General features: G+C 37.6%; 1 protein-coding gene across 3 annotated transcripts in view; it reads right to left on the reverse strand.

Annotated features, from left to right (window-relative positions):
* Nucleotides 1–738: 738 nt before the first annotated feature.
* klhl3 (kelch-like family member 3) overlaps nt 739–24,934 on the reverse strand; it is a 67,837-nt gene continuing 43,641 nt past the window's right edge. For 2 of the 3 annotated variants that reach the window (XM_039773923.1, XM_039773921.1), the window contains exons 7-15: nt 24,263–24,379; nt 19,388–19,537; nt 18,873–18,990; nt 16,939–17,136; nt 14,042–14,143; nt 12,704–12,832; nt 9,643–9,783; nt 6,592–6,735; nt 739–5,439 (exon numbers count right to left, since the gene is read on the reverse strand). In XM_039773923.1, the coding sequence (XP_039629857.1) occupies nt 5,411–5,439; nt 6,592–6,735; nt 9,643–9,783; nt 12,704–12,832; nt 14,042–14,143; nt 16,939–17,136; nt 18,873–18,990; nt 19,388–19,537; nt 24,263–24,379 (1,128 nt within the window). In that variant the 3' untranslated portion in view covers nt 739–5,410. The other variant, XM_039773922.1, reaches the window with a different exon arrangement.

The following is a 24,934-nucleotide window of genomic DNA, read 5'->3' on the forward strand; positions in this document are numbered from 1 at the left end:
CTATGCATTTTAATTGAATTAAATGAATACTTTTTAGTGCATTTTTTCAATGTCAGATTTCTTTTCCTTAGAGCTGCGCTACAATTTAAATGAACTTCAGTATGTCTTGTAGCGGTAGTTAGTGTTGTGCACTGACTGTGTCCTGAGACATTTGAAGTAAGGTAGTTCTGTTCACTAATCATGGCACTACAGAATGGCCGGCCAAGTGTTGATCAGCCCGTGCAAGTAAGAATTTCACTGACCCTATAAACCTTCAATTATAGGTGAAACACTAATAGTAAGTTACAGAAGATGATGAGCTATATTTTATGCAGCAAAAACGGGAAAACTACATTTTAGTCTGAAACAATTATTTCAAAAACACTTTTACGTGCTATTTTGGAAACATAGTCACATAAAATGAATTCTTAATGGTCACATAAACCTTAATCCTAAAGAATGACTTTTGTGTCACCTTTCTCATCATGGTCAAAAAAAGGGAACATCCATTAGAATAGCTTTCATCCATCCATCACCAGGAGGAAAAGCGAAGAACTGAGGAACGTAGAGAGACAAATGTTTTTCGTAAATGAAGCAATTTATAATAAAAAAAAAAGCACATGAATTTAAATATACCACTTGGCACTATTAAGACTGTAACTAATACTTCAAATGGTACAACAAAAGTTAAACAGGAAAAGCATTCAACGCACACAGAGGGAAATAAGGATACAAAAAAAATAAAAATCCATACAAACATAAATGGGGAACTGCAGCATCTGCCTTTATTTGAAGGGTCACTAAGTCTCCTCAGCAACAATTACAGAGTAGGTTTGGACAAAAGGATTGCAAGAAGTAAGCCTTCACTGACAAATGGTTGTTAAGTAGTTTTGGCACTCAAAGTAAAACAATGTTTTGGTCTACAGTGCCCAAAAATGGAATTCTTTGACCAATCAAACCATTAGTGCATTTGGCATCAGAATAAGGTTACAGACAAAGAAAAAAACATTATGAAGGTATGGAAGTAGATCATTAAACATGTGGCCCCGTTTTCCTGCTTTTCAGTTCATGAGTGCAAAGAAGTAATAGGATGTTACATCTGAATAAATTGTAAAAGTGGACCGCCTTTTTTAGGAAGTTTTAGAGGCATGGCAAGTGGACTTTTTAGCATAATTATTAGCACCCCACAAAAATCAACAAAAAGTGTAGACTGAAAGCAAAAGGAGCAAGTCACTGTCTGAGCTTGAACACAATCAAAAACCTTTGGTCTGAATTGTAGATGGCCAGCCATGTGGATGCAGGATGAGATTGAATTGTCATTAAATGAATGTTTGTGCTGAACTCATTACCCACTCATACCCACATAATGGAACTGAAGCTTGTGGTGGGCCAAAGCCTATCCCTGCAGAATTAAGCTTAAGGCAAGAAACAGCTGTGAACAGGACATTAGAGTTCATGGGCCCACTCACACAGGGACAGCTTGAAGTTTTCAGTTATTCTAATTCGTACATTTTGGGGAAAGTGTCAGGAAACCCCACACAGACATGGGTATAATGTACACAATACACCTGGGCAAGAACTACGCTTGGAACTGAAACCCAGAATCACTGCACCACCATGCCACAGTGTCTTTGAAAACGTAAAGTAAGTAGCCCTTCTGCTTGTTACCTGGGCATTTAGGTCTCCGAGCCCACCTTTTCACCACAAAATGCTGAAGGGGATCTACACACGCCCATTAACTGTCTAATGGAAGACCACCTGTATTTTATGTGCTTTGAACCACATGGCTGCCTTTCCCAGCCATACAATGTGTGTTTTAAAAAAGTAAGCTGTGGGCTCGTCATCGATTCTTTTTCAGTCCCAAATATGTGCATTTAGAAAGTATTCTGATTTTTGAATGTTGAATATTTACACTAAAAATCATTTAAATTATTCTCTCCCCAAATTGGGCAACATTCAATATCTCAAGATGACAAAGCAAAAACAGGATTTTAGACATTTTTGCAAATTTATTACAAATACAAAACAGAAGTCTCACATTGACACAGGTATTCAGAGTCTTTGCAATGATACTTAAAATTTGGCTCAGATGCATCCCACTGAATTGCTCATCATTTCTACACCTTCTTCTTTTCGTCCACCTGGGGTCAATTCAGTTGATTGGGCATGTTTAAAAAGGCACACAAAACTTCCTAGAGAAGGTCCCACAGTTGAACAAAAACCAAGCCATGAAGTTAAAGGAACTGCCTGTAGAGCTTAGAGACAGGATTGTGTCAAGGCACAGGTCCGGAGAAGGCTGCAAAAACATTCTACGTGAGTAAAAGTTTCTAAGACCACAGTTGAATCCATAATTCTTAAATGGAAGAAGCTTGGAACAACTGTGACTGTTCTTAGAGATGGCCACCAAGCTGAAATGAACATTTATAGGAGAGGACCTTTATAAGAGAGGAGCCCGATGGTCACTCTGGATGAGCTCCCAAAAACCTCAGTGGAGACTGGAGAAACCTCCAGGAGGACAACCATCACTGCAACACCCAAATATCTGCCCTTTATGCAAAGCAGCCAGACGGAAGCCTCTCCTCAGTAAACGACATAAAACCCTGCTCAGGAGTTTGCAAAAAAGCATCTTAATGAATCTCACGCTGTGTGAAACAAGATTCTCTGGTCCAATGAAACCAAGATTGGAGTGTTTGGCCTTAATTCTAAGCATCAGGTCTGGAGGAATCCAGGCACTACTCATCATCTCCAATACCATTCCAATTATGAAGCATGGTGGTGGCAGCATCATGCTGTGGGTTTGTTTTTAAGCAGCAGGGACCGGGAGACTACTCAGGGTTGAAGGAAAGACGAGTATAGCAAAGTACAGGGATATTCTTAATGGGAATATGCTCCAGATCGCTCTGCACCTCCAAGAGGAATCTGACCTTAAGCACGAAGCACAAACAGCACAGCACAGGACTGGCTTAGGAATAACTCTGTGTACGTCCGTGAGTGGCCCTGTCAACACAATCAAACATCTCTGGAAAGGCTTGAACCGGGGTCTCCACTGACTGCTTCTATTGAACCGGACAGAGCAGGAGAGGGTCTGCAGAGGGGAATGTCACAAAATCCCTGAATCTCTGTGTGTGTGCAGCCAGCTTGTCACATCAAACAAGTCAATGAAGGGTCTTAATACTTGTGACAATGGGATATTTCAGTTTTTTATTGTTACTGAAATTTACAAAAATTTCTAATATTCTGTTTTACTTTGTCATTCCAGGTATCAACTGTTGCTTGATTAGGGAAAAAATAATTTAAACATTTTTAGAATAAGACTGAAAATAACAAAATATAAAGAAAAGTAATTTTCTAAATGCACTGCACCAAGAAACTGAAAGAAACACATTGTTTGAATAATTTTGACTTTGCACTCTAAACACAACTGGTGTCGGGTGGTAAAAGGGGCTCACTTTGCAGGGTACTCTCCTCCCACCTTTGCTGCCCAGGACTGCCAATTCATAAATGTCATAGTAAGAGCTGACATTTGATTAACTGATTTAGTACACATGGACAGCATCAACAAAACAATTATGAAAATGAGTGCTTCTATAAAGACCTTGACAGACTCTAGCTGTACTGAATTGCATTCATTTTGCAAATGGTAATTTGGCACTGGCTGAGTGCAGAAGTGTGCATGTGGGACTTTGTAACGGACTGGCAACCTGACAAGAGCGGCTTCAATGAGGATTAGGCTGTGTGATCATCCTTAATTGGATTAAGCGGTTTGAAAACATTTACTTTACAATATGTTTTACACAGCAAAATCCTGTTGCCCTTCAGTTTTAGATATACAATGTAGTTTGGATATATTTTTCATATGGTTATATGGACCCATAAGTGTCCAAGATGGCTCTATTCCAGAGTGGCGATAAAGACTAATTCCCACTAGTAATTTAATGGGCTGGTAAGTTTACACTTTTGTTCTCCTATGTCTGTAAGTCAGTCTTAGGATTCAAATTTGTCCAGCAGTTGGAAAACACAAGAAAACTGTGTATTGTTCTTATAACTTGCAATCCACTGAATTCCCTCAATGCCAGCAGTAAGGAATTAAAAATTCCACTGTTAATAGGAATTCAGTTGCCCCTTGTCTAAGCTGTTTAAAAGTGAAACCGAACCCTTATGAAGTAAATTAGTGACGGCTCAACAGTGACAAACTACACCTTATGAGCCTCATATTCTGTAATATCAATTTTTTACTAAATGACAAGAATGATCACTATAATCAATGGCCTTCACGGAAGGTTGGCTTAGCTTCTAGTGAAGAAAAAACATAAATCTGCAGATCCAGCCCCCAGTTATACATGTTCAGTATATTGCTTTTGCCTGTGAAAATTTAGGAAGTAAACAGCTTGTGTTGTTTAAGGCAAATATATAACTGCTACTGGAAATTGCTTGAATTTCATTTTAAGTGTGTGTATACACCTGTCACCTACCTCTTCAGACAGTATGAACACCTCAGAAACGATTAAAAGCCATATACTCTTAGCTACAGCAGTGTAGTGTATTGCGTCAGGTTCAGGGGCTCATTACTGTACTGTATGTGTAGCCGGATACAAAATCTGTCAATGGAGTTTCTTGTTTCACACGTGACTACTGCAGTTCTTAGTTTCAAAGACATTTTACAGAATTTGAAGCATTGTTGCAAGCTGGTACTTGCGGTTTACACGGTTACGATATATCAAGCACCCTTTCTGTATAAAATCTGAGCATTAAGAAGTTTCCAGTTTTTTTATCCACAGGGCAGATTTTTGTATGAAAGCTACCAGGTCAAATCTCAGGAGTATGTATTTCTTTTTTTTTTTTTTAAACATTCCTCTATTAACTCTGGACCTAAAACAGTAAAAAATCACTTTTAGCCTTAACATATAATTTGTTATAAAAAATAAAACAGTAATAATTAAAATTTCATTTCTTAATAAGATTCCATAAAACAAATAACATACATAAAATTGTGATTCAGTGCATCCCAGATCAGTAGTACAATCTATAAATCCTACATTGTAGATTTAAGCATAACAGTCCACTTGCTTCTTTTCAAATTTAGATGAACTGTGTCTGTCCACAACATAAAGTTTTATAGGCCATGTCCTCATTCCGCACAGTTCTACAGTTTGCTAGCTTTAGATTAATGTCCATAGGATTCCAGCTTAACCTGGATCAGTAGCAGCCTCATTAAAGCATGAGGAAGATTAAACAACTGTAGTCATTACCTCTGCTTATTTTGCATTTTGCCATTTCCCAGAATTTTGAGTTCTTTCTATGCAGTCACCTGAACCAAAATAAAAAGCAGTATTCCATCCAAGTGCTGATTAGGAAATGGATTGTTTCATCACCAAGGAAGCCATCTTGTTCTTTCTACCGGTCGAGCATTCCTGCTGACCGGTGTTTCTAGTCATAATGGCTTGTCAATGACGGCCACTCCTGAAACAGATCAGAGCAGTGAGTCAGTGGCAGCCATGTTGTAGTTACATCTGTTTCATACCACTGTACTGTACTTCTCTACTACTTGTATTGCCTTTGCACTACACACCTGTTCTGTTTACATCCACAGCAAAAAGAGAGTCACTTCTACAGTGGCAACTGGTGTATACTCATGTCTGATGGCTACCAGGTATGTTTTTAAGATTTACTTGTTGTTCAGTTCAGTTTAATATAATATGATACAAGAGGCAAAAACTTTTTTTTTTTTCTTCCAAGAATACAATTTACAGTATCATGGGCACAATACCGGTCAACATTGTTTCATCCATAAATTCAAAAATAGCAATCAGCTGTGAGGAACAACAAAGCACCATGTCACTTATAGAATTCATGTTCGCTCCCAAAACCTGCTTTGTATTTAGTTACTGAAATATCTGAACTTAATAGGAAGCACCGATACTTTAAAATGGGAAATAAGTGGCAAACTTCATAAATGCATAGTCCATCTTAAATGTATTAAAATTAATGGCTTTGGTTTACAAATGGCCACTTGTCAATCATGTCTTCAGAAGATACAATTTTTGGTCAGTTAAACGGACAACTGGACTCTCCGTTTCCAAAGTAGGACCGAAATGGAACAAGCATGGAATGAAAAAGGAAATAAAGCTACAAATCTCGTATAAAAACATATAAGCTCTATTGGAGTCAGTTGAAACTCAACAGCATAAAATTTGACTTTGCAACATTTCAAATTACTCTGCATGATTTTTCTGTTGAATCACAGTTTTTAACAATAAGATGAATTATTCTGTACCTTAATTTTATTTACAGAAATTAGAAGGAATTTTGTTTATATATTGCACTCACAATCAGGATTAAGCAGTCTTGTTGTGAAGGCCCATAGTGCCTGCAGATTTTTCTTTTAACTAACCTTATGATCAGAACTTGGATTCCATTAAATATGTAAAGAAACTAAAAACTGTTTTGAGTTCTAATAAGTGCCTGTAACATACTAAAATAAAAATTATTTTATTTAAAAAAAACAAACAAACTGCACTTACCTTGACTAAGTTTGTTTACTTCTGCTATTAACAAAATACAATTGTGAGCTATACCACTAATATTATTACTAAAATTTGAACAAGCCTTTACCTGCATAGCTCCTGCCATTGCTCATGCTTGTGGGAAGAAGGGTCCATTTATCAGTAGTTGGATTATAGAATTCCACAGAAGACAAATTACAAGAGCCATCATCTCCACCAATTACATAAAGCAGGCCATTCACAGCACACACACCTAAAGTGACAGGAAAGATTAAAAACAAGCATACAACAGACAAATGGATGGACCTTCAAAAGCTGAAGTAAGCCACCTCAGTTTAGCTAGCAGCTTTGACACAACTCAGATCACAGTATCATCTATATATATAATTCACTAAGGCAAGACAACCATGGAAAGCACACCGGAAGGGGCGTGGATTCACTAAGCCACCGACAAGTAAGACACCTATGGCGCACGCAGGAAGGAGCCACGCCCACCAACTCCAAGACCATTGGATACGACGACAACTCGCAGGGCCACGCCCACCAACTCGGATGCGACGACACAGAAAAAATGGCGTCATTTATATTCGTCTGTCGTAGAGGCCACATGCAGTGCAGGTCAGGTTAATGTCATGTGCATGTCATGCACCTCCGAGCTACGTTGACTGTTCATAGAGGCATGTTTCTCGCGGAGGTGAATCGCCATATGCAGTGTGACGCAAAAACTCACCGACCACCCAGTTACTCTCTTTCGTCTGTGGTAAGAGTCCACATGCACGTCTGAGCCACGCGGCGTTTGTTATGCCGCGGGTTCACTATTGTGTTGTATTTTGCTCTCTCCAGAGTTCCATCTTTTTATTCACTTACTGTTGTATTCTCACACCAACCCGTTTTAGACATCCGTGTCTTTACAGAAGTGTTTAGCATTCAATAAATAATTATGCATGAGATTGACCGTGTGCCTACCAGGCGCAGAGAGGCGTGGGTAAGCCGTTGAACCCCATTCGGGCTGCAAGCCGTGGAATTCCCACTAAATGTGACTCATATGCTCCCACTCATTACGTCCCTACCCTTTGTGCACACCCCTCTCCTACCGTGGTCGGGTATCTTGGTGGATTATATATAGAAAAGCAGCCAAAACCGAGGGGTCTCCCATGGGATCCTTAAAACATTCCTTTACAGCTGGTAAGCAGTCTTTAAAAACTTCCATCTTTTCATTCACTTTCTGTTGTATCCTCAAACCCTCCCTTTTTAGACAACTGTGTCTCTCCAGAAGTGTTCAACCATCAATAAATAATTATGCATGACATTGAGCGCGTGTCTACCCAGCGTGGGTAAGCCGTTGAACCCCATTCGGGCTGCAAACCGTGGAATTCCCACTAAGTGCGACTCATACGCTCCCACTGGTTGCGTCCCAACCCTTTGTACACACCCCCCTCACAACTCGCTACTGCCGTGGTCGGGTGTCTTGGTGGATTATATATACTGTAGAAAAGCAGACAACGACTCAAGTGACGAGTTGGAGGTGGGCACATGAGCAGGCAGTGCATACTGAACGAGAAATCAGCAGACTAGCATGACGGACGGAGCTGAATGGACATCCTTCTTCTCTCCTCCCGTTCCACACTCCACGCCGTCCACCCCATCCCTCCGTCTGGTAGGAGAAGGCACGAGGACGGTACGCCAGTTTTCAGTCACGGACGATTGTGTGTTGCTTCGTTCCGTGCATTGTTACAATGTTGCTTTTCTTGCTGATTTATTACATTACCGATTTTTCAAATTTTAATTTTCTCCCTGTGCTTAAAAATCATTAAAAATCCGGCCTGATTATGCGGCGTATGGTACGCCGCGGGTTGGCTAGTGTTCTCTATTCTCTTTTGGTTAAGATACCACTTGATTAGCATGAATTTGGTCACTTACCATATCTTATATATAAACGTCTACACATGGAAGTGTGTGTGTCTGTCTGTCTGGCCCAGAAGTGGATTTATTAATCTAACCAAACAAAATCTAATGAAGATGTTAAAACTACAACAATGTAATTTCTTTATAGCTAATTTACTATAACAAACTGATTTAAACTGGCCTTGTGTGTGTGTGCTGATAAGACGGGAAATATGTGAGGCTATAGCATGAAGCTCAAAGAGCTGGCAAAGCGGCCCCCCAAGTTAACGAGTCGGAAGAAGAAAGAAGTACAAGGCAACAGCGTGAAGCTGAAAGAAAGCAACTCCGTCACCAAAGTGAAACCGCCAAGGAAAGACAAACAAGAGAGAAATTCGCTTAGCCACTAATACACAAGCGAGGTCGATCACATCAGCAAAACAAAACCTTCGAGGAGAGAAAAACTCGCTTAGCCGCTGATAGTGAAGGGGGGCAAGCACGTCCACAAAACGAAGCTGCAGACTCTGCATTACAATGTATTTTCTGATGATTTCAACAGTTTCTAGGAGCCTGGGCTTTTTACAACATGGGCTTACACAGCTAGTATACAATAAAGTCTAAACACAGCAAATAATACTTGAACGCATGAATTGTTGCCATTAGTGCTCTGAACAAAACAAAAATCATTAATTATGCAAATTAATTTATCTCACTCACTAGTCCAATATTTTAAAACAAGGTCAAAAACCCCTGATGAATCAGTTTTCTCTTAATTGTCAGACTTTTTATTTTCTAAAAATATAAAAGTGTGTGTGCGTGTGGCTGCAATTATGGCATACAAAAAATTGACAAGACCAGGACCACAATTTTCAGTACACAATGTACAGTATCTGTTACACATTTAAGTATCAATATATATTGACCATACACATGCAAAGAGATCCCCTGAATGTCTGCCCAATGTATAATTGACGCTGCCTTATTTACACACATGTATATATAAACACAAACAAAGTTTACTGAGCGAGATATAAAGTAGTGGCATATGTTGATAATACCTGCAGTGCAGTGGCACTAGGATGAAAAGCCCTGCTCCAGCTCACTGCCAATGTATAGTTAAGATTTATTCGTATTATAGTTTACAAATGATTAGAGATGACACGGACCTAACCCCACTAAAAGTCTGTTCTGAGTGTTAAAGTGAAATGTAAACTCTTACTCTACAAATACACTATCTTTACAACTCATCAGTAAGCTTTCTGTCAGCACACAAACTCACCTGCATTTCTACGGCACATATTCATGTCTGACACTTGTTTCCAAGTGTTGGTAGAAGGATCATACACTTCCACGCTCTTCCTCACCAGTGGTCCATCATGACCCCCAGCAGCATAAAGCTGCCCAATTAGAACTCCCACACCTGCCAAAAAAGATACTAGATATTGTAATCAGAACATAACTTTAATATGTCACTGTCCTCTGTACAAATATATTTTATAAATCTACTTTTCTTTCTACTCACACGCACAGTTGACACATTTAGTACAGGGGCTCATCATTTAGAACTGCTAGGCAAAGCATAAGACAAGACAGATAAAGACAGCTGGGGAAACGTGAACTATTTTTCGTCTGTCAGAGTTACCATAAAATTGTACCCTCTTTGCCCTTTTTGGAATTGTATTATTCACCTAAGTGGGTGCCTGCACATGAAGAAAGAGTATAAAGCCTTGGAACATTGCCGGGCACACCTTTGAAGCCAACGGATGGACGGGAGATAACGTCATCCGATCCTGAAAATCTTCCCAACTCAGCGACGAAAATGGCAGACTCTACACATCAGGCCCCCACTCCCAAAATGGGTTCTTGTCATTGGCTTCCTTGGTCTGTTATGCTGTGTAACCCGTTATTAAAGAAAGCTAAGTTATTTCTCCTATGTGATTTCTTACCGCCGTGTCACCAAGGGAGGGGTATCGCCTTTTTATATTATATCTGTGTAGTTTCAGGTTATGTAACACACCGCAATTACAAAAGAGCTCATTCCAACAAGGGAGCTAACGCCCCTTGCTGGATACAAGTATACTCAAGCGTAAAACAAAATTGTGTATCTGATGATATGTTTTTATTCTTTATAACTTATTTTATAACATTCTCAAACCTGCCTAATCCAATTGAGGGTCACAGAAAGCAGGATCCTCTCTTGGCAGTATTGAACAACTCTGAATAGGGCAAGAGTTCACCACAGAGTTCACTTACACACACCTACGCTACCACATAGCCAATTTAGAGTTAATAATTTATCTAGGATGGCATGTATTCTGGAGTAAAACAAGAGTACCTGGACCCATGTGGATGCAGAGAAATCAAACACAGAACTTGAACAGATAAACAGATAATGCTGGCTCTGTCAGGCAGTGGTGCCAACCACTGTGCCGCCATGCTGTTCCTTATGAAGAATTTACTAAATGCAAAAGGTAGTATGCTATATCCAGAGATTGATAATGTATTCTTTGTGAGCTTCATCAAAATGGAGGAGAAGGGGATAATTATTACACAATAAAATCTAGACCAATTTTTTTCCATCACTGATTGTAGGTGGTTATAATACCTTTTTCAAAAGGAGTTAAGATAAAGAAAAGTCAAGAATTATTTAAAATAAAGTGTCTGTATCTATAAATACAAGGTAGGAGAAGGAACAATACATGAAAAATATAAAAACCCTTGAGGTTTCTAAGCCAGAAATGGTCTAGGAAAAGATTTCTAAGACAAGGCAGTGTATGAAAGGAAGAAATCCACTAAAGGTGGTTGTCCTGCAAAGATCACTCCCAAGAGTGTGCTGTACAATCCTCAACCTGGTGAGAAAGATCTCTTGTGACTAAGGATCTGGGGGTACCTCTTGCATTTCACAATATCCATGGCTCATGAGTCTATAATAATAATAAATTGTATTTATATAGTGCATTTCCTAGGCTCAAGGCACTTAAAACAAAAATGATACAAATAGTTTCTGTATATAACAATAACAACAAAACACCCAGGATATACAAAAGTATTAAACAGAATAAAAGAAAGAATAAGACAGAGTATAATACTAAATTCAATACTTAAAAGAAATGCCTGGCAAAACATGTCATTTGTGATATAGCACACAAACAAATTATCCCCAAGTATCTGGACAGAGAGGTAAACTGAAAGAAAGGGCAGAGAGTTAGGTTAAGTAAAAGTCTTCCTAAACAGATGAATTTTAAGTTGTTTTTTTTAAAAGAATGAATGGAGTCAGCTGATCTAATTAATTTTGGTAGGTCAGTCTGGGTGCTATACAGCTAAAGGCTCTGTCACCCATAGAGTGTAGTTTAGAGTGGCGGACAACAAGACTGCCAGAATCATAGGACCTTAGTGGGCAAACGGGCGCACAGTGATCGAGAAGGTCACTGATGAAGTCCGGTGTGAGGCCATTTAAAGATTTGTAGGTTAATAAAAGAATTTTATACTCAATCATGTAAGACACAGGGAGCCAGTGAAAGCAAAGCAGAATCCTGTGTGTTTTGTGCCCGCTGTTGTTGGTCCATATTAGGACTCTTGCAGCAGAGTTTTGAATCAACTGGAGCTGTGATAAAAGATTAGATGCCGCACCTGCCAGTAGGGAGTTACAATAATCGATGTGGGATGTGATAAATGCAGGGACAAGTTTCTCAGCATTAGAAAAGAAGAGGAGTGAACAAACACGGAATATGTTACACAGGTAAAAGTGAGAAAGTTTCATAATGTGGTTTATGTGGGTGGAGTAAGAAAGGAAGGAATCAAAAATGATACCAAGATTCCTTGCATTAGAAGAAAGTCTATTGAGCTCACCATCAAGAGTGACTGAAAAGGAGCTCATTTTCTTAAGTTGTGCTTTAGTACCAATTTGCAGAAGTTTCAAAGAGTTTTGCTCCATCCAGGTTTTAATTTCACAGAGGCAAGTTATGAGCTGGGAAAGCTCTGATGAAGCTTCACTTTTAACACTGAAATAGAGTGGAGTATTACCTGCATAAAAATAATAACCTAGTCCAAAGCTGTGAATAATACAGCAATGGGGAAGCATATAAATATAGAAGAGCAAAGGGCCAAGGACAAAGCCCTGAGGAACTCCTTGTGTGACAGACACTGAGCTGGACCGGTTGTTGCCAAGACTAACAAACTCTTACCTATCAGTCAGCTAGGACTTAAACCATTGCTTTATTACTAAAAACACTGAACAAATGAGCAAGAGTGATGTTACTGGATGTCTAAAGATTGCCAAGGACTGCTTGGATGTTCAAAAACATTACTGATACAATGTTCTGTGGTCCGATTATTACAACCTGCTCCACTACGACGTGTGCTCATGTCTGACACATAACACCACTCGTTGGTGACAGGATTATATTCTTCCACAGTGCTTAGACACTGTCGTGATGCACCATCATAGCCTCCCACTGCATATAGTTTTCCTGTAAGACAGAAATATTGAAAATAATAAAACTAATTCCTTCAGTGTTGTTAAACTTCAAAGCAAGAAAAATATACCCAGTTAAAAAAATCACCAGTTGATAAATTAAAGCATTTAATTGAAACATAAATTTTAGGATTGGTGTGAAAGTTTTTGTAGTTTTTCACACAAAATAATGGTGTTTCATGGATCACTAAGACGCTTTTCTCAATATATCAGGCCAAATCCCCTCTAATAAACACTGCTGCATTTGGTGCTAGTGCTGTTGCAGCTTTTTATTTTATTTTTTTTTTTTTTAATATTTTCTTATTTAGCTTAAGTTATAATAATATTTTTGCCCCAAACAAATTAATAACAACAAATGTAATTTATGCAATTTGGCTTTCCCAACAATTTCACATGCTTTTATCATATATAAAAAAATTGCTATTCAATTCAGCTGTAAAATATCCACTTTATTTCTTAATGTAAACAAGCATGTGCAGATTCATTTTTTTCCATTAATGGTTAACAATTTATGGTGCGAATCAAACAATGCACACTGTAGCTGTGGTATTTCCATTATAATTTTGTAGATGCTTTTCAGAGGCAGAGGATAGAAAACTTGCAAGAATGGATAAGACATAATTCAAAAAATTATTAGATAAATACTGTACAGTACCTGGGGTCATCTACTATAAAACAGACTGGCAAAGATGTGTGTTTAAAAATAGCAATGTTCCAAAACTAAACTGCCAAGACAGCAATATAGAGGATTAAAGACAACAGTTGTCTTTCAATGACCCAGTCAGTTTCCTCATTTTATGCTTCTTCAATCAATTTAACACAGATAGATCACTTTTACATGGAACAATGAGCTAATCACGTGACATCATAATGTTACAAAATGATGAGAGTCTTAACACAAAATAGGACAGATCTCAGAAGTAGTTCAACAAAGTGCTGACTTTGAATTCAAGATATCTGTATATCTATAGCCTTAGGTGTATTCTTAAAAAAAAAAATATATATTTTTAGGGACAAGCTTTATGAAGAAGAATGCATGACACAGAAACTCATAATCTGCTAGATTGTAAGACTTACAAATAAAACAGGGTGAGAGCTGAAAACATTTTGAATGTACTAAATGTGGAAGTACTAAAATGAATGGGAAAAATATCATAGAAGAAGGTTCATCTACTTTCAGTTTAAGAAAAAAAAAAACACTCACCATCTACTACTCCAACTCCCACACTACTGCGTCTTGTGTTCATGGGAGCCACAAAGAACCACTCGTTGGATTTATAACTGTAGGCTTCCACCGAGGACAGGCCTGCATATAACATAAATCAATGAAGACATAGCTGTTGATGGGCTTGGTGTTTACTGCCATTATATGCTATTTCATTTAAGTGAACTCTTAAAAGATTTAAATAGAAAGTATATATTTTATATTATACATAGTATACAAAAACACCCACAAACACACACGCAACCATGGTGTCATGGAACAAAATGTCACTGCCCTCTTCTTTGACACAGCACATGACACTTTGTATCTGCAGCCCGCTCATCACTGAGGCTTAATGTCAAAAATCAGTTTAGCTAAAGTGCTAGTTTCACAGATTCTACACCAGATCTCATTTTAGAATTTACAGTATTCTTCCAGGCTCTCATCTGATAAAGACTGAGTAATCACAAGCAAATGATATTCAGAGATATCTCAGTGTTGTTCCGTTTACCACTCTTGGTCAGTGAACAAAAGCCATAATTCAACTATTGTCAACCTGGATGTACAAAAACTTGCACCAATTATCAACCAAAATATTGGACATATTGTATGTTCATCCAAGAAACCAATGGCAAAATGTTAATTTCTTCCTTTATGACCCATTATAAGTATTAGATCTGTGTCTGCCCGCTCCCTACCAACAACCAATCTGTCTTTAGCATTTGCTTAACAGCAGATACAGGCTGGAGTGACCCTTCTACTCCAAAAGGCATTTTAGTGCCAAACCATAAGAGTGGAAGACCGTCCCTGATAAGTTTGGACATGCTAAGTTCAACTTTGAAGGACAACAAGCTACACAAGCAAGGCAGAGAGGGCACCTCTGTCTTGCTGAAGATAGGAAGTCAACAGATCTCTAACTGCTCAGCAGATGTAAAAAGAGGACCACTGAGTGTGAAACATCAAAAGACAGTCACTGCAGTACAGCCTGCAGCCATTAGGTGCGACTAAACTCATAAAATAGAAAAACATCCTAAACATCCCTCAACATGTGTGAAAGGAAGCTTTCCACAGATCCTGCAGGAATCAAAAGGCATCACTTCCACCCGAGACAACAGTAATAAAACAGACAAGTACTTTTTACTTTTCCCAAGGCTACTGTTTGTAACTTAGTAGACTGAGTAAAGCCAGCAAATGTACACTTGCAATTGGTATTACTGTAATCAAAAAATGAATAGTCTGTGTGAAGGATAAGTTCTCAGCTGCTATAAGTTTGCCTCTCCCATAAAATAGTGCTTGGTAAGAAAGGAGATACAATAAAGTCTCAAGGAATCCTAGATATAAAAGGGTCTGAAGGGTCAATTCTGTTAGGTTCCATTTTAGGTGCATATTATTATTACATACTTGAAAAACACCTTTACCCAAAGAGAATTGCAAGATTATGATATATTGCAATTGTTTCCATATGTATTTTTGCAATTGGAGCACAGGCTGGTTAAGTGATGTGTTTAATGTCAGCTAGTGACTCAGCAGTAATCTAAAGTCTAGGATGCAAAAAAGGCATGGCTTTACACTGTGACAGACACTAGCATATTACAGTTGATACTCAATGTTTTATGTAAATGATGGTAAATACTAAAATCCTCCTCCAAAGAATAAGTGTCCCATTTTACACTGCAAAGCTGATCTGCTCCAAAGTCAAAATTAGTAACATTTTTAGTTTCACTTAATCCAACTGAGGTTCTAAGGGAGCTAGAGCTTATTTTAACAGCAGCAGACACAAGACATATCCCCCACTCTCAGATTGGGTCTATTGAGATTTGCAAATCAACTTGGAGCACATATCTTTGGGATGTGGTTAAAAAATAAAACAATATGCAGAGAAATACAGGTAAATGTGCAGCTTTATATAGCCAGCAACTCCAAAAAGGATTCTATTATAGGACCTTGGATTTGTGAAGCAGCTGTGGTAACCATTCCACCGCCTCAAATCTCCATCAAAATTTCTGATATTCATTACTGATGAGGAAAATATCATTACTGATTTTTTATGTTGGCTAAAATCACAAAATTACACTTAAATACAATCAAAATACTAACTAAGTACAGGAAATAGCTCCAGAGAATTTTTTAAAACATATCAGAACCAACATCCATACAAATAGAGGTGGAAAGTGGAACACACTTGGGGTACACTTTTAAATTATTACTGGTATACAAGGAACCATTTCCGCATAGTATAGTCCGCATTACAGTAAAAAAAAAAAAAAAACCCTCAATCAGAATATCTATAAATACTTGAGAAACAAAAAACACGTTAGAATATTTATTAATTCCAATAAACAAACACCTAGACATTGAAATGCAAAAGTAAATTTATTAATTCATTTTACAAACCTCTAATTACTGCACAGGTCATAGGGAGCCTATCACAGCTGCAATGAGGGAAAGGCAGGAACCAACTAGATGGCACACAAGTCTACAACATGATACATTTTTTTGCAATTGGCTAATTCAGAGATCCCTCTTAACCTTACTTGAATGTCTTTGGGATGTGGTTAGATACTATACTAGTACGGGTTGAACACATACAGGGCCTATCCTGAGATCTGAATCCAAGACCCTGGAACTGCACCTACGTCTCACCATGTGTTCGAGTGCACCTTGCCTCCGCTTGACGTTTTTGAGAGAGAAGAGATCAGAGCTCCGTGTGTTTTAGCATCAATTCCGAAAGGCTGGAGCAATTTTCATGACATCTTGGTACACACGTTTCTCATTGGTCGACTTAAAATACTGTAGGGTGAAATCAACCCTAACCCACCCTCTTCTCTAGTATACAATTAAAGGTGTTTTCAAACCATTTCAGTAGTACTTTTGTTTATGACTAAAGGTTGACCTACCTGTACTTCCATCAAAGCCTCCAACTGCATACAAAAGATCTCCCAAGACAGCTGCTCCCAATGTGCTTCGTCGTTCTTGCATACTGGCAATAGATGTCCATTGATCCTTTACACCATCATAAACATCTACTGTTCTGACACGTAGTGAGCCATTAAACCCACCAACTGCATAAACATGGCCTGCCATGTAAACAACTCCTAGAAGACATGAGACAAATGCATATTATTAGCAGCTAAAAGAAAAGCAAATCAAAGTATACCCTGCTCTTGATTTTCAAAATACCAGCCATAATACCTCTTTGAGAGAAATGCATAGTGATGGCAGGCACTCCACGGAAATGCAAAAATTAGGGCATACTATACTTCTATTTTTTTAACAATGCCAGAAATAAAAGATCCTTATCCAGCTCGCCCAGAGTGGCTTGACTCTTTTGCTTGCAGAGCTTTGTTGTAGTGGAATGTGATTCGTGATGTCATTTGAGGTTTCCAGCTTTTCTATTTGTTGTTTGATTGCATGAAACAAAAAATCTGAATTCAGTATAAATCAGCAGTGCTTTCCTGTCAATGTAGTTTCAGTATACTTGGAAATTGCAGTTGTCTTATTGAGCTTTCTTTGCTATAGTAATGTGAATAACCTAATCATGTAAAATGCAAGATTCATTGCTACTTCATTCCAAAAAATGATTCACTGCAAACGTATGGCAAAAAAAAAAAATGAGGCAAAAGACCTATACTCATTTTCAATGTATCCATCATATATTGTGACAAAAATATTGCAGGACTCTACTGTCTTTTTTTTTTTCCTTTTTTGGAGAACCTGTGGAAATAAAAAAAATAACAAAGGGAGAACATGCAAATCCAACACAAACAGTGATCTGGCCTAGGATTCAAAGCACCCTATCTCCTGGACTTGTAAGACATACATTTGAATCACTGCACCGCCATGGAGTGGAGAATTTACTTAAAATTGTAGCTCTCTGCTTAAAAAGCAGTGTTATGTTTAATATCTCTATGAACAGCTACAAAAGAAAAATGGGACCTTTGCATAAAGCTTTGAAAATGACTCATAAAGGTTTTCAAACAATAGTTTTATGTATTGCAGTGTAGGCAAATATATAGTAGGTAATAAGGCAGTATTTTATGAATGGAGGTCATATTCATATGCACTATACCACCAATACAAATTAAATGATAAATACAAATTGGCACTTGCTACACTGAAGCCATTGAGATAGTCCAGTCTCTTTCAAAATATCAACAAAATGATACTTTCACACAATATTCTTTTATTTCTTGCCATACTTTCAACTTTGTCTCCTTGTTTAGAGCATTTTTGACAATGTGTAACCACTTTAAAATAATGATCATTACAAGTCCTTCTATCTGAATAAATATACGAGAATGCCTAGTGTACATATTTAAAACATATTATGTATAATTACTATTCATTTACAGACGTTTCTGTTTTGATAAACTAAATTAGCTAGAAATTCAAATAAAGTAGTCTTGGGCGATTCCCGTCATTAAATTGGCAAAGGTGTTCCATTTCTGATTGATTCTGTTGGGATATCTCTGTACATAATATTAGATTTTTGTGTTTCGTAACATGAAATTATTCTTTTAATTTTATTTTGACTATAGTATATTTGTAAATAGGACAAGTGCCACGGGTTTCAAAATGGAAGATTAAAATTAATCAAATCAACCAATTTAAATTAAAAGCTGGCAACAGGGATTTGACAAATTCACTGAAGCTTAATTTCATGTCAAATATGAAGCACATACGCTTTCATACAAGGCAGCAACCTAGACTTCCCTGTGAAAATAAAACTGAGTTAAACAGTGGAAGAGACAGTAGTGGTGTGCTAGTGGTCTGCTCCAGTGACAGAAAAGAACAAGTGTACCCCTTGATGATAACAGTGAACTTCTGGTACCTGCCCTGCACCTTCTCGACAGCAGCTCCGCTACCTGGTACCACTTATCTTCTTGGAAGTCATAACACTCCACACTTCGGATTGCTTTTGGGGCTTGTCCTCCAACTACAATCATCACCTATATATATATATATAAAAAAAATTTTAAAAAAACAAAAACACAAAGCCTTTCTCTAATTTATTTTAAAACATTGCTTATGCAACCCGAAAAATAAATGATCTGACAACAGGGTTCATTTACCTGTATTGGACTATTAATGTATCTGTTAAATTTCTGTTAAGAGATACCGTATACCTGTATATTTTAGTAACACTTTTCATTTAGTGTTTTTTTTCTTACTGTTGTAATTTAGTGTAGGCAGTGAAGAAACAATTAGATAATAAGAAATATGTGAAACCCGGATTTAACAAATAATACAGTATTCAAGTTTTGCTGATGACTCAATGCATGACACAATGAATGACTTAGTCAATCATACAGACATCAGAACAAGGCATAGTTAAAAGCAGAATACCTTGGGGAGGCTGACTGGAGTGCGAGGTCGGGTCCTTGCATTCTTCATTAGATGTCTCTGGTCAGCAGGAAGCAAATGATACTTCATGGCTTCTATGAGAAAGTCTTTACATGTATTATTGTTCTTGATTAAGGCCTCTTCTTCCACAGTCTACAAGAGATAGTGATTTACCAGTTTATCACAAACTTACAGTCAACATTGAAATATAAATACCATCTTCAACTGAAGTTTACAAATTCATATCCATTCCAAGAAATATTTGGAGAGAGACTGAAGGATTAGTTTGCATGCAGGTCCAAATGCAAAACCTAATTTTGCGATGGCAACCAGCAAACAGTCAACATCAAGATTTTGAACATCCCTACCTAGAAATCAGTTTGTTCACATTCAACTGCCTACATAACTAGTCTCTTAATGTGGATCATGCCCATTGTATATACACACTACATTCGCAGAATACTTTTAACTAGTTCCTCTAAGGCCAGAAAAAGCAGTGGCTTTACTTGAAGTTCTGTTCATAATATTAAATCATTTACCCAATTACTGAGAGTGACCCAGACAACCCTGAGCAACTGCCTTCTTTCATTATGTCTGCAGCTAAGAGAATAAGGTCCTGGCTCCCTATGTCCCTGTACTATAGAAAACAACTATATTGTCTAATACTTGATAAAAAAAAATCCAGTTGAAGGCCGATTTGCAAGAAATTACAGGATTTAAAATATCACGTGGGAAAAGGCTCTGCCATTATTCACTGAAGCACTGGAAAATTCTAAAGTGCTTGTTAGATATGCGCTGTTGAACAAGATCTAAACCAGATCAACTACAGGTAAATGTGTAATATGATTGGATGAATTACCCCAAGATGTACTGTATTGATTTTTTTTTTTACATTTTAATTTCAAAACTCAGAACATTTCAATGACATGCTTCGCAATCAAACAAATAATACAACACATACAACAATTTACTTCAATGAACATATACTTTAAATACTGTATTTAGAGTCATGATACACCAAATCTAACTACAAGTATTTATTCATTTCTACTACCAAAAGTAGTTTTTTTTTTTCAGAAACCTGGAAAGAAAGATGAAATATCTCTTTTTCAAGCAGATAAGTTCCCTTTATTGGGGTTTCAATGTTGATAGAAGTTTAAGTATGTACAAGTTAAAACATTTGTGTGACATAGAATCTTCTGTGTGAACTCCTACTAAGTTTGCGAGGTGGTGAGCGCAAGTTAATGGATGGGTAGCAGTTGAAATGGCTCCTGGCATTTGAGGAAGAACTATGATTTGACCAACTTAACTTTCATCAAAGTCAAAACTGGCTTCAAAGTCATGGTACGGCCTACAAGAGACTGATCTGGAACAGACGGGCAACAGAATTCATCTGCCAGGATCTGATGCTGCAGCATCTGCTCCAGCCAAAAGCAAAAGTGAGAGCAAAACTGCAAGCGAGGCGGGGAAGGAGGATTTGTTGATTTCAGAAGGATAATTTGAAGGCCCGATCATCCCAGCTGTCAACTGCAGCTAATACCTCCCACCCAGAGTCAGATGCATCAACCCCAACCAGACTCAAAACTCTGCCTACAGAGCTCAGAGAAGACTGAAACACATTTTTCAAGCTGAAGGAAATGATTGCCGTCCTTGGGGGGGGGACATGAATGATATAAAGAGCAATATAAATAAGGATAGAAAGAAAGAAATAATGGACCTAAACAAGACGAATGAGAAACACCATCAAGACTTTGAACACCTGGAGAAACGTTTAAGTAATAAGTTTATGGCAGCCTTTACAGAAACTCTAGGAAAAATTGATGAAAATATGCAGGAAAATATGAGTAAGTTAAAGAGTAAAATTAGAGTACTCGGTGTTCAGCTTGAAGATGTTAAACAAATGTTAACAACTTGTATTGAAATTGTTGAACAATTGACATCCGCCACTGACAAAAAGGCACGGCTGCAAAATCAGAATGCAAAGTGCTCACTGATAAACTAGCAGCATTGGAAGACAGATATAGAAGAAAAAACATCAGAATCAAAGGTCTCCCTGAAAAACGAGAAAGTCCAAACCCAGCAAAATTCATAGCTGAACTCTTCTCTAAAATAATTCGAGACGACTTCAAATCGGACACCGAGATCTCGGTATACGTGGATAGAATGCATCAAAACTGTGAAGTCTTATTGTCCTTTTCAACAAACTACAGGCCAAACAAAAGTTCATGTCCCTTCTCAGGCAGAAAGAGGAGATTCTATTGGAAAACAAATGCTTTAGTTTTTCCCCAGATTTCTCTCCTACAACAGCTTCTAAGTGCACTGTATCCTACAATATGAAACAGCGTCTATGCATTGCTGATATCAGATGCAGCCTCTTGTGCTGTGCAAAATTAAAAGTGAACATTGAAAGTCAGTTTTACATTTTTAGCTCTCCAAATGAATCAGAAAAACAACTAAGCAGACTTATGCGGATATCCTTTTGAAACATGATCATGAGTCATACGGTATTCTGACAAGGCAAAGAAGATTCTGCTTGCAACTTGGACCATTTGTAATGTGGCATTTACCGTAACTATACGTTCTATTTCTTTTTTGCATCTTGATGTGTTACACCCACCACATTCATGTCTTCGCTCACCATATCCATACACCTTCTCTTAGGCCTTCCTCTTTTACTCTGGACATTGACACAAAACAATGAATATACACAAACCTTGTCTGCAATAGAGTTAAAATCTTGCAGGTACTTTATATTCCCTGCTCTGTGCCCCTGCAAATACAAATTATCGTCAATACACTAAAAATCAAACTGCCCTTCATTCACTCAGAATATGGAATCAATGTAGGAAGCATTTTAAGACAGAGAAGCTCTTATCAATTGCGCCTCTACATGACAACCACTCTTTTCCACCCTCTCTGACATACACAATATTTAATGCTTGGAAAATGTCTTAGATTAAAACATTTAGAGACTTATACACTGTGGTGGGCTGGCGCCCTGCCCAGGGTTTGTTCCTGCCTTGCACCCTGTGTTGGCTGGGATTGGCTCCAGCAGACCCCCCGTGACCCTGTGTTAGGATATAGCGGGTTGGAGAATGACTGACTGATTTGTACATCAATAATGTTTTTGCATCCTACAAGCAATTAAGGTTCAAATTTAACTTCTCATCAACACAATTTTTTCCACTAATTTCAAGCTACAAACTTTGCAAAACTGAGCCTATCCAATTTTCCTCACCTTTCACCCATTTCTATTCCAGAAGAAATATTGATTAGTCTTGAAGACTCAGGTAGCATCTCTACCATTGAATTTTGGTTCTGTTAAGTTTGATTTGATTGTATGGATTGTTATTTGCTTTTAATTAAAATGAATAAAATAATAAAAAATTATGTGTGTTACAACTCATAATTGTAAGTACTAGATTCAGTATAATATGAAAATCTGTGTCAAGTTTAAGAGATTTTAATATCTGAAACATGAGCTATAGACGACAAATGGCTGCACACTCTTATTGAAAATGCAGTTTTTTTATTTTTGGGAAAAAAGATTTATTTAAATTTTGTTGGTTGCATGATCTTAACTTAAAAAAGTCCATCATAATTTATCTTGATTTTAGCCTATCAACAAAAGCTGAAATCATTTAGTACACTTTTGCTAACCACTATACTGTATTTAAAGAAAGATGTGCATAAATCATAGTAAGTTCAATGAAAAGAATAATGAAAACACAGATTGTCACCATACCCATGAATCAAACATTTTTGTTAAATTTGCAGACGATGTCACCGTCATTGGGCTCATATCAAACAACGATGAAGCTGCATACAAGGAGGAGACTCAGAACCTGACAGTGTGGTGTGACACCAAAAACCTGGCCTTAAACACCAAAAAGACCAAAGAAATCGTTGGGGACTTTAAGTGGTCTTTTTAGTGGTCCTAAAGTGTAGTAGCTATCAAAGCAGAGGATGTAAAGAGAGTCTACAGCTTTAAGTTTCTGGGAGTTGCCATCACAGAACAACTCTCCTAGGCTAACACCACCTCAGGGGTTAGTAGGCAAAGCACAACACTGCCTCTACTTTCTGAGGAGGCTAAAGAAAGCTAGCTTCCCCTGGAAGCTGTTGGTAAACTTTTCCAGATGCACTATAGGTGGCATCTTGACTAAATGTATGACAGCCAGGTGCAACAGCTGCAACAAAGCCGCCAAAAAAGCCCTGCAGTACAGGACATTGTTGGCACTGAACTGCCATCACTTGAACATTTCTATAAGACTTGCTGTGTGAGAAGGGCTAAAAACATCACCAAGGATATCACTCATTATGGACTTACCTTGTTCAAGCTCCTCCCATCAGGCAGGTACTTCAGATCAATTCATACATAATCAAATAGACTAAAAAATATCTTTTCCTGAACTGCCATAAACCTGTTGAACTTTGTTATCTCCTCAGTTTGGCATACTTTTTCATTGAACATGTACAATAAACTACACGGTTTACTAATATGTGTAATAACAGTTTATGCTGCTGTACACCTATGCAAGAATAATCTGTCCTGGTTGCTTGAATACTTAACACTGTATATGGCATCTTGCTAAAATTTTGAACATATTTCGTATGATTATTCTGTTTTTAGCTTTTATTTTGTATTTATTGTTTTTTTATCTGTTTGAAGTATTTGCCTTTTCAGATTTTAAATGCACCTTTGGGGTTCTTACAAAAGTAATTTGGTTGTGTTACATAAAGACAATAAAATGTGTGATATCAGGTAACACACATCTATATTAAAAATATTATCTACACCCATTATATGAATATAAGCCTACTCCATCCCATAAATGTAAAAGCCTAGAGACAGATAAATAACTTCCATGCTTCTCCTACCTGTACTAGATAGTCTCTGGGTAGAAGTGGCAGCCGGACATGTTCCATTAATCTGGGCATGTATTCCAAGCGGGCTTCCTGGTCATACTTGATCCATGAAATGACAGCTTCGAAAACCTGCCCAGAAATACAAAGGTAAATGCTTTATAAACAGAATCCAACATACAATGCTACTGACCACCTTTGTCTCAATTAGAAGTTTAATATCTACAGCTTTGTATAAGAACCATCAGACATACATATGTAAATCGATGCAAGAGTAATTCAAAATGAACCTAATAATAGCCTTTAAAAACTTTGCTTAACTCTTAACTCTGCTTTATGACGCATTTGTTTTTTTCCCTCCATGCAGTAGTAGCCTCTAATCTTTGAGTGTTCACGTAACTAATGAGCGCTGGAAGGGTTCCCAATTACCAGTTTACTCATTATGTATGCTTGGTTATTAATTTACAAACCACTTAAACCATGGTGCTTTTTCCCTTTACTTGCAATTGTACAGCTACTTTTTTTTTTTTTGTTTTTAACTACATGACATGATGGCTGACTGCCAGGGTCCAATAATACATAATAACAAGGATCCCAAGGGGAATGTATGTACAGCATATTTTGAAATATTAGAGTAGAATGTCTTTTTCCAAAATTGTTTTTGAAATTACAGTATATGCTTTGTAA

Source organism: Polypterus senegalus, chromosome 13 (genome assembly GCF_016835505.1).
Source record: "Polypterus senegalus isolate Bchr_013 chromosome 13, ASM1683550v1, whole genome shotgun sequence".
Classification (NCBI taxonomy): domain Eukaryota; kingdom Metazoa; phylum Chordata; class Cladistia; order Polypteriformes; family Polypteridae; genus Polypterus; species Polypterus senegalus.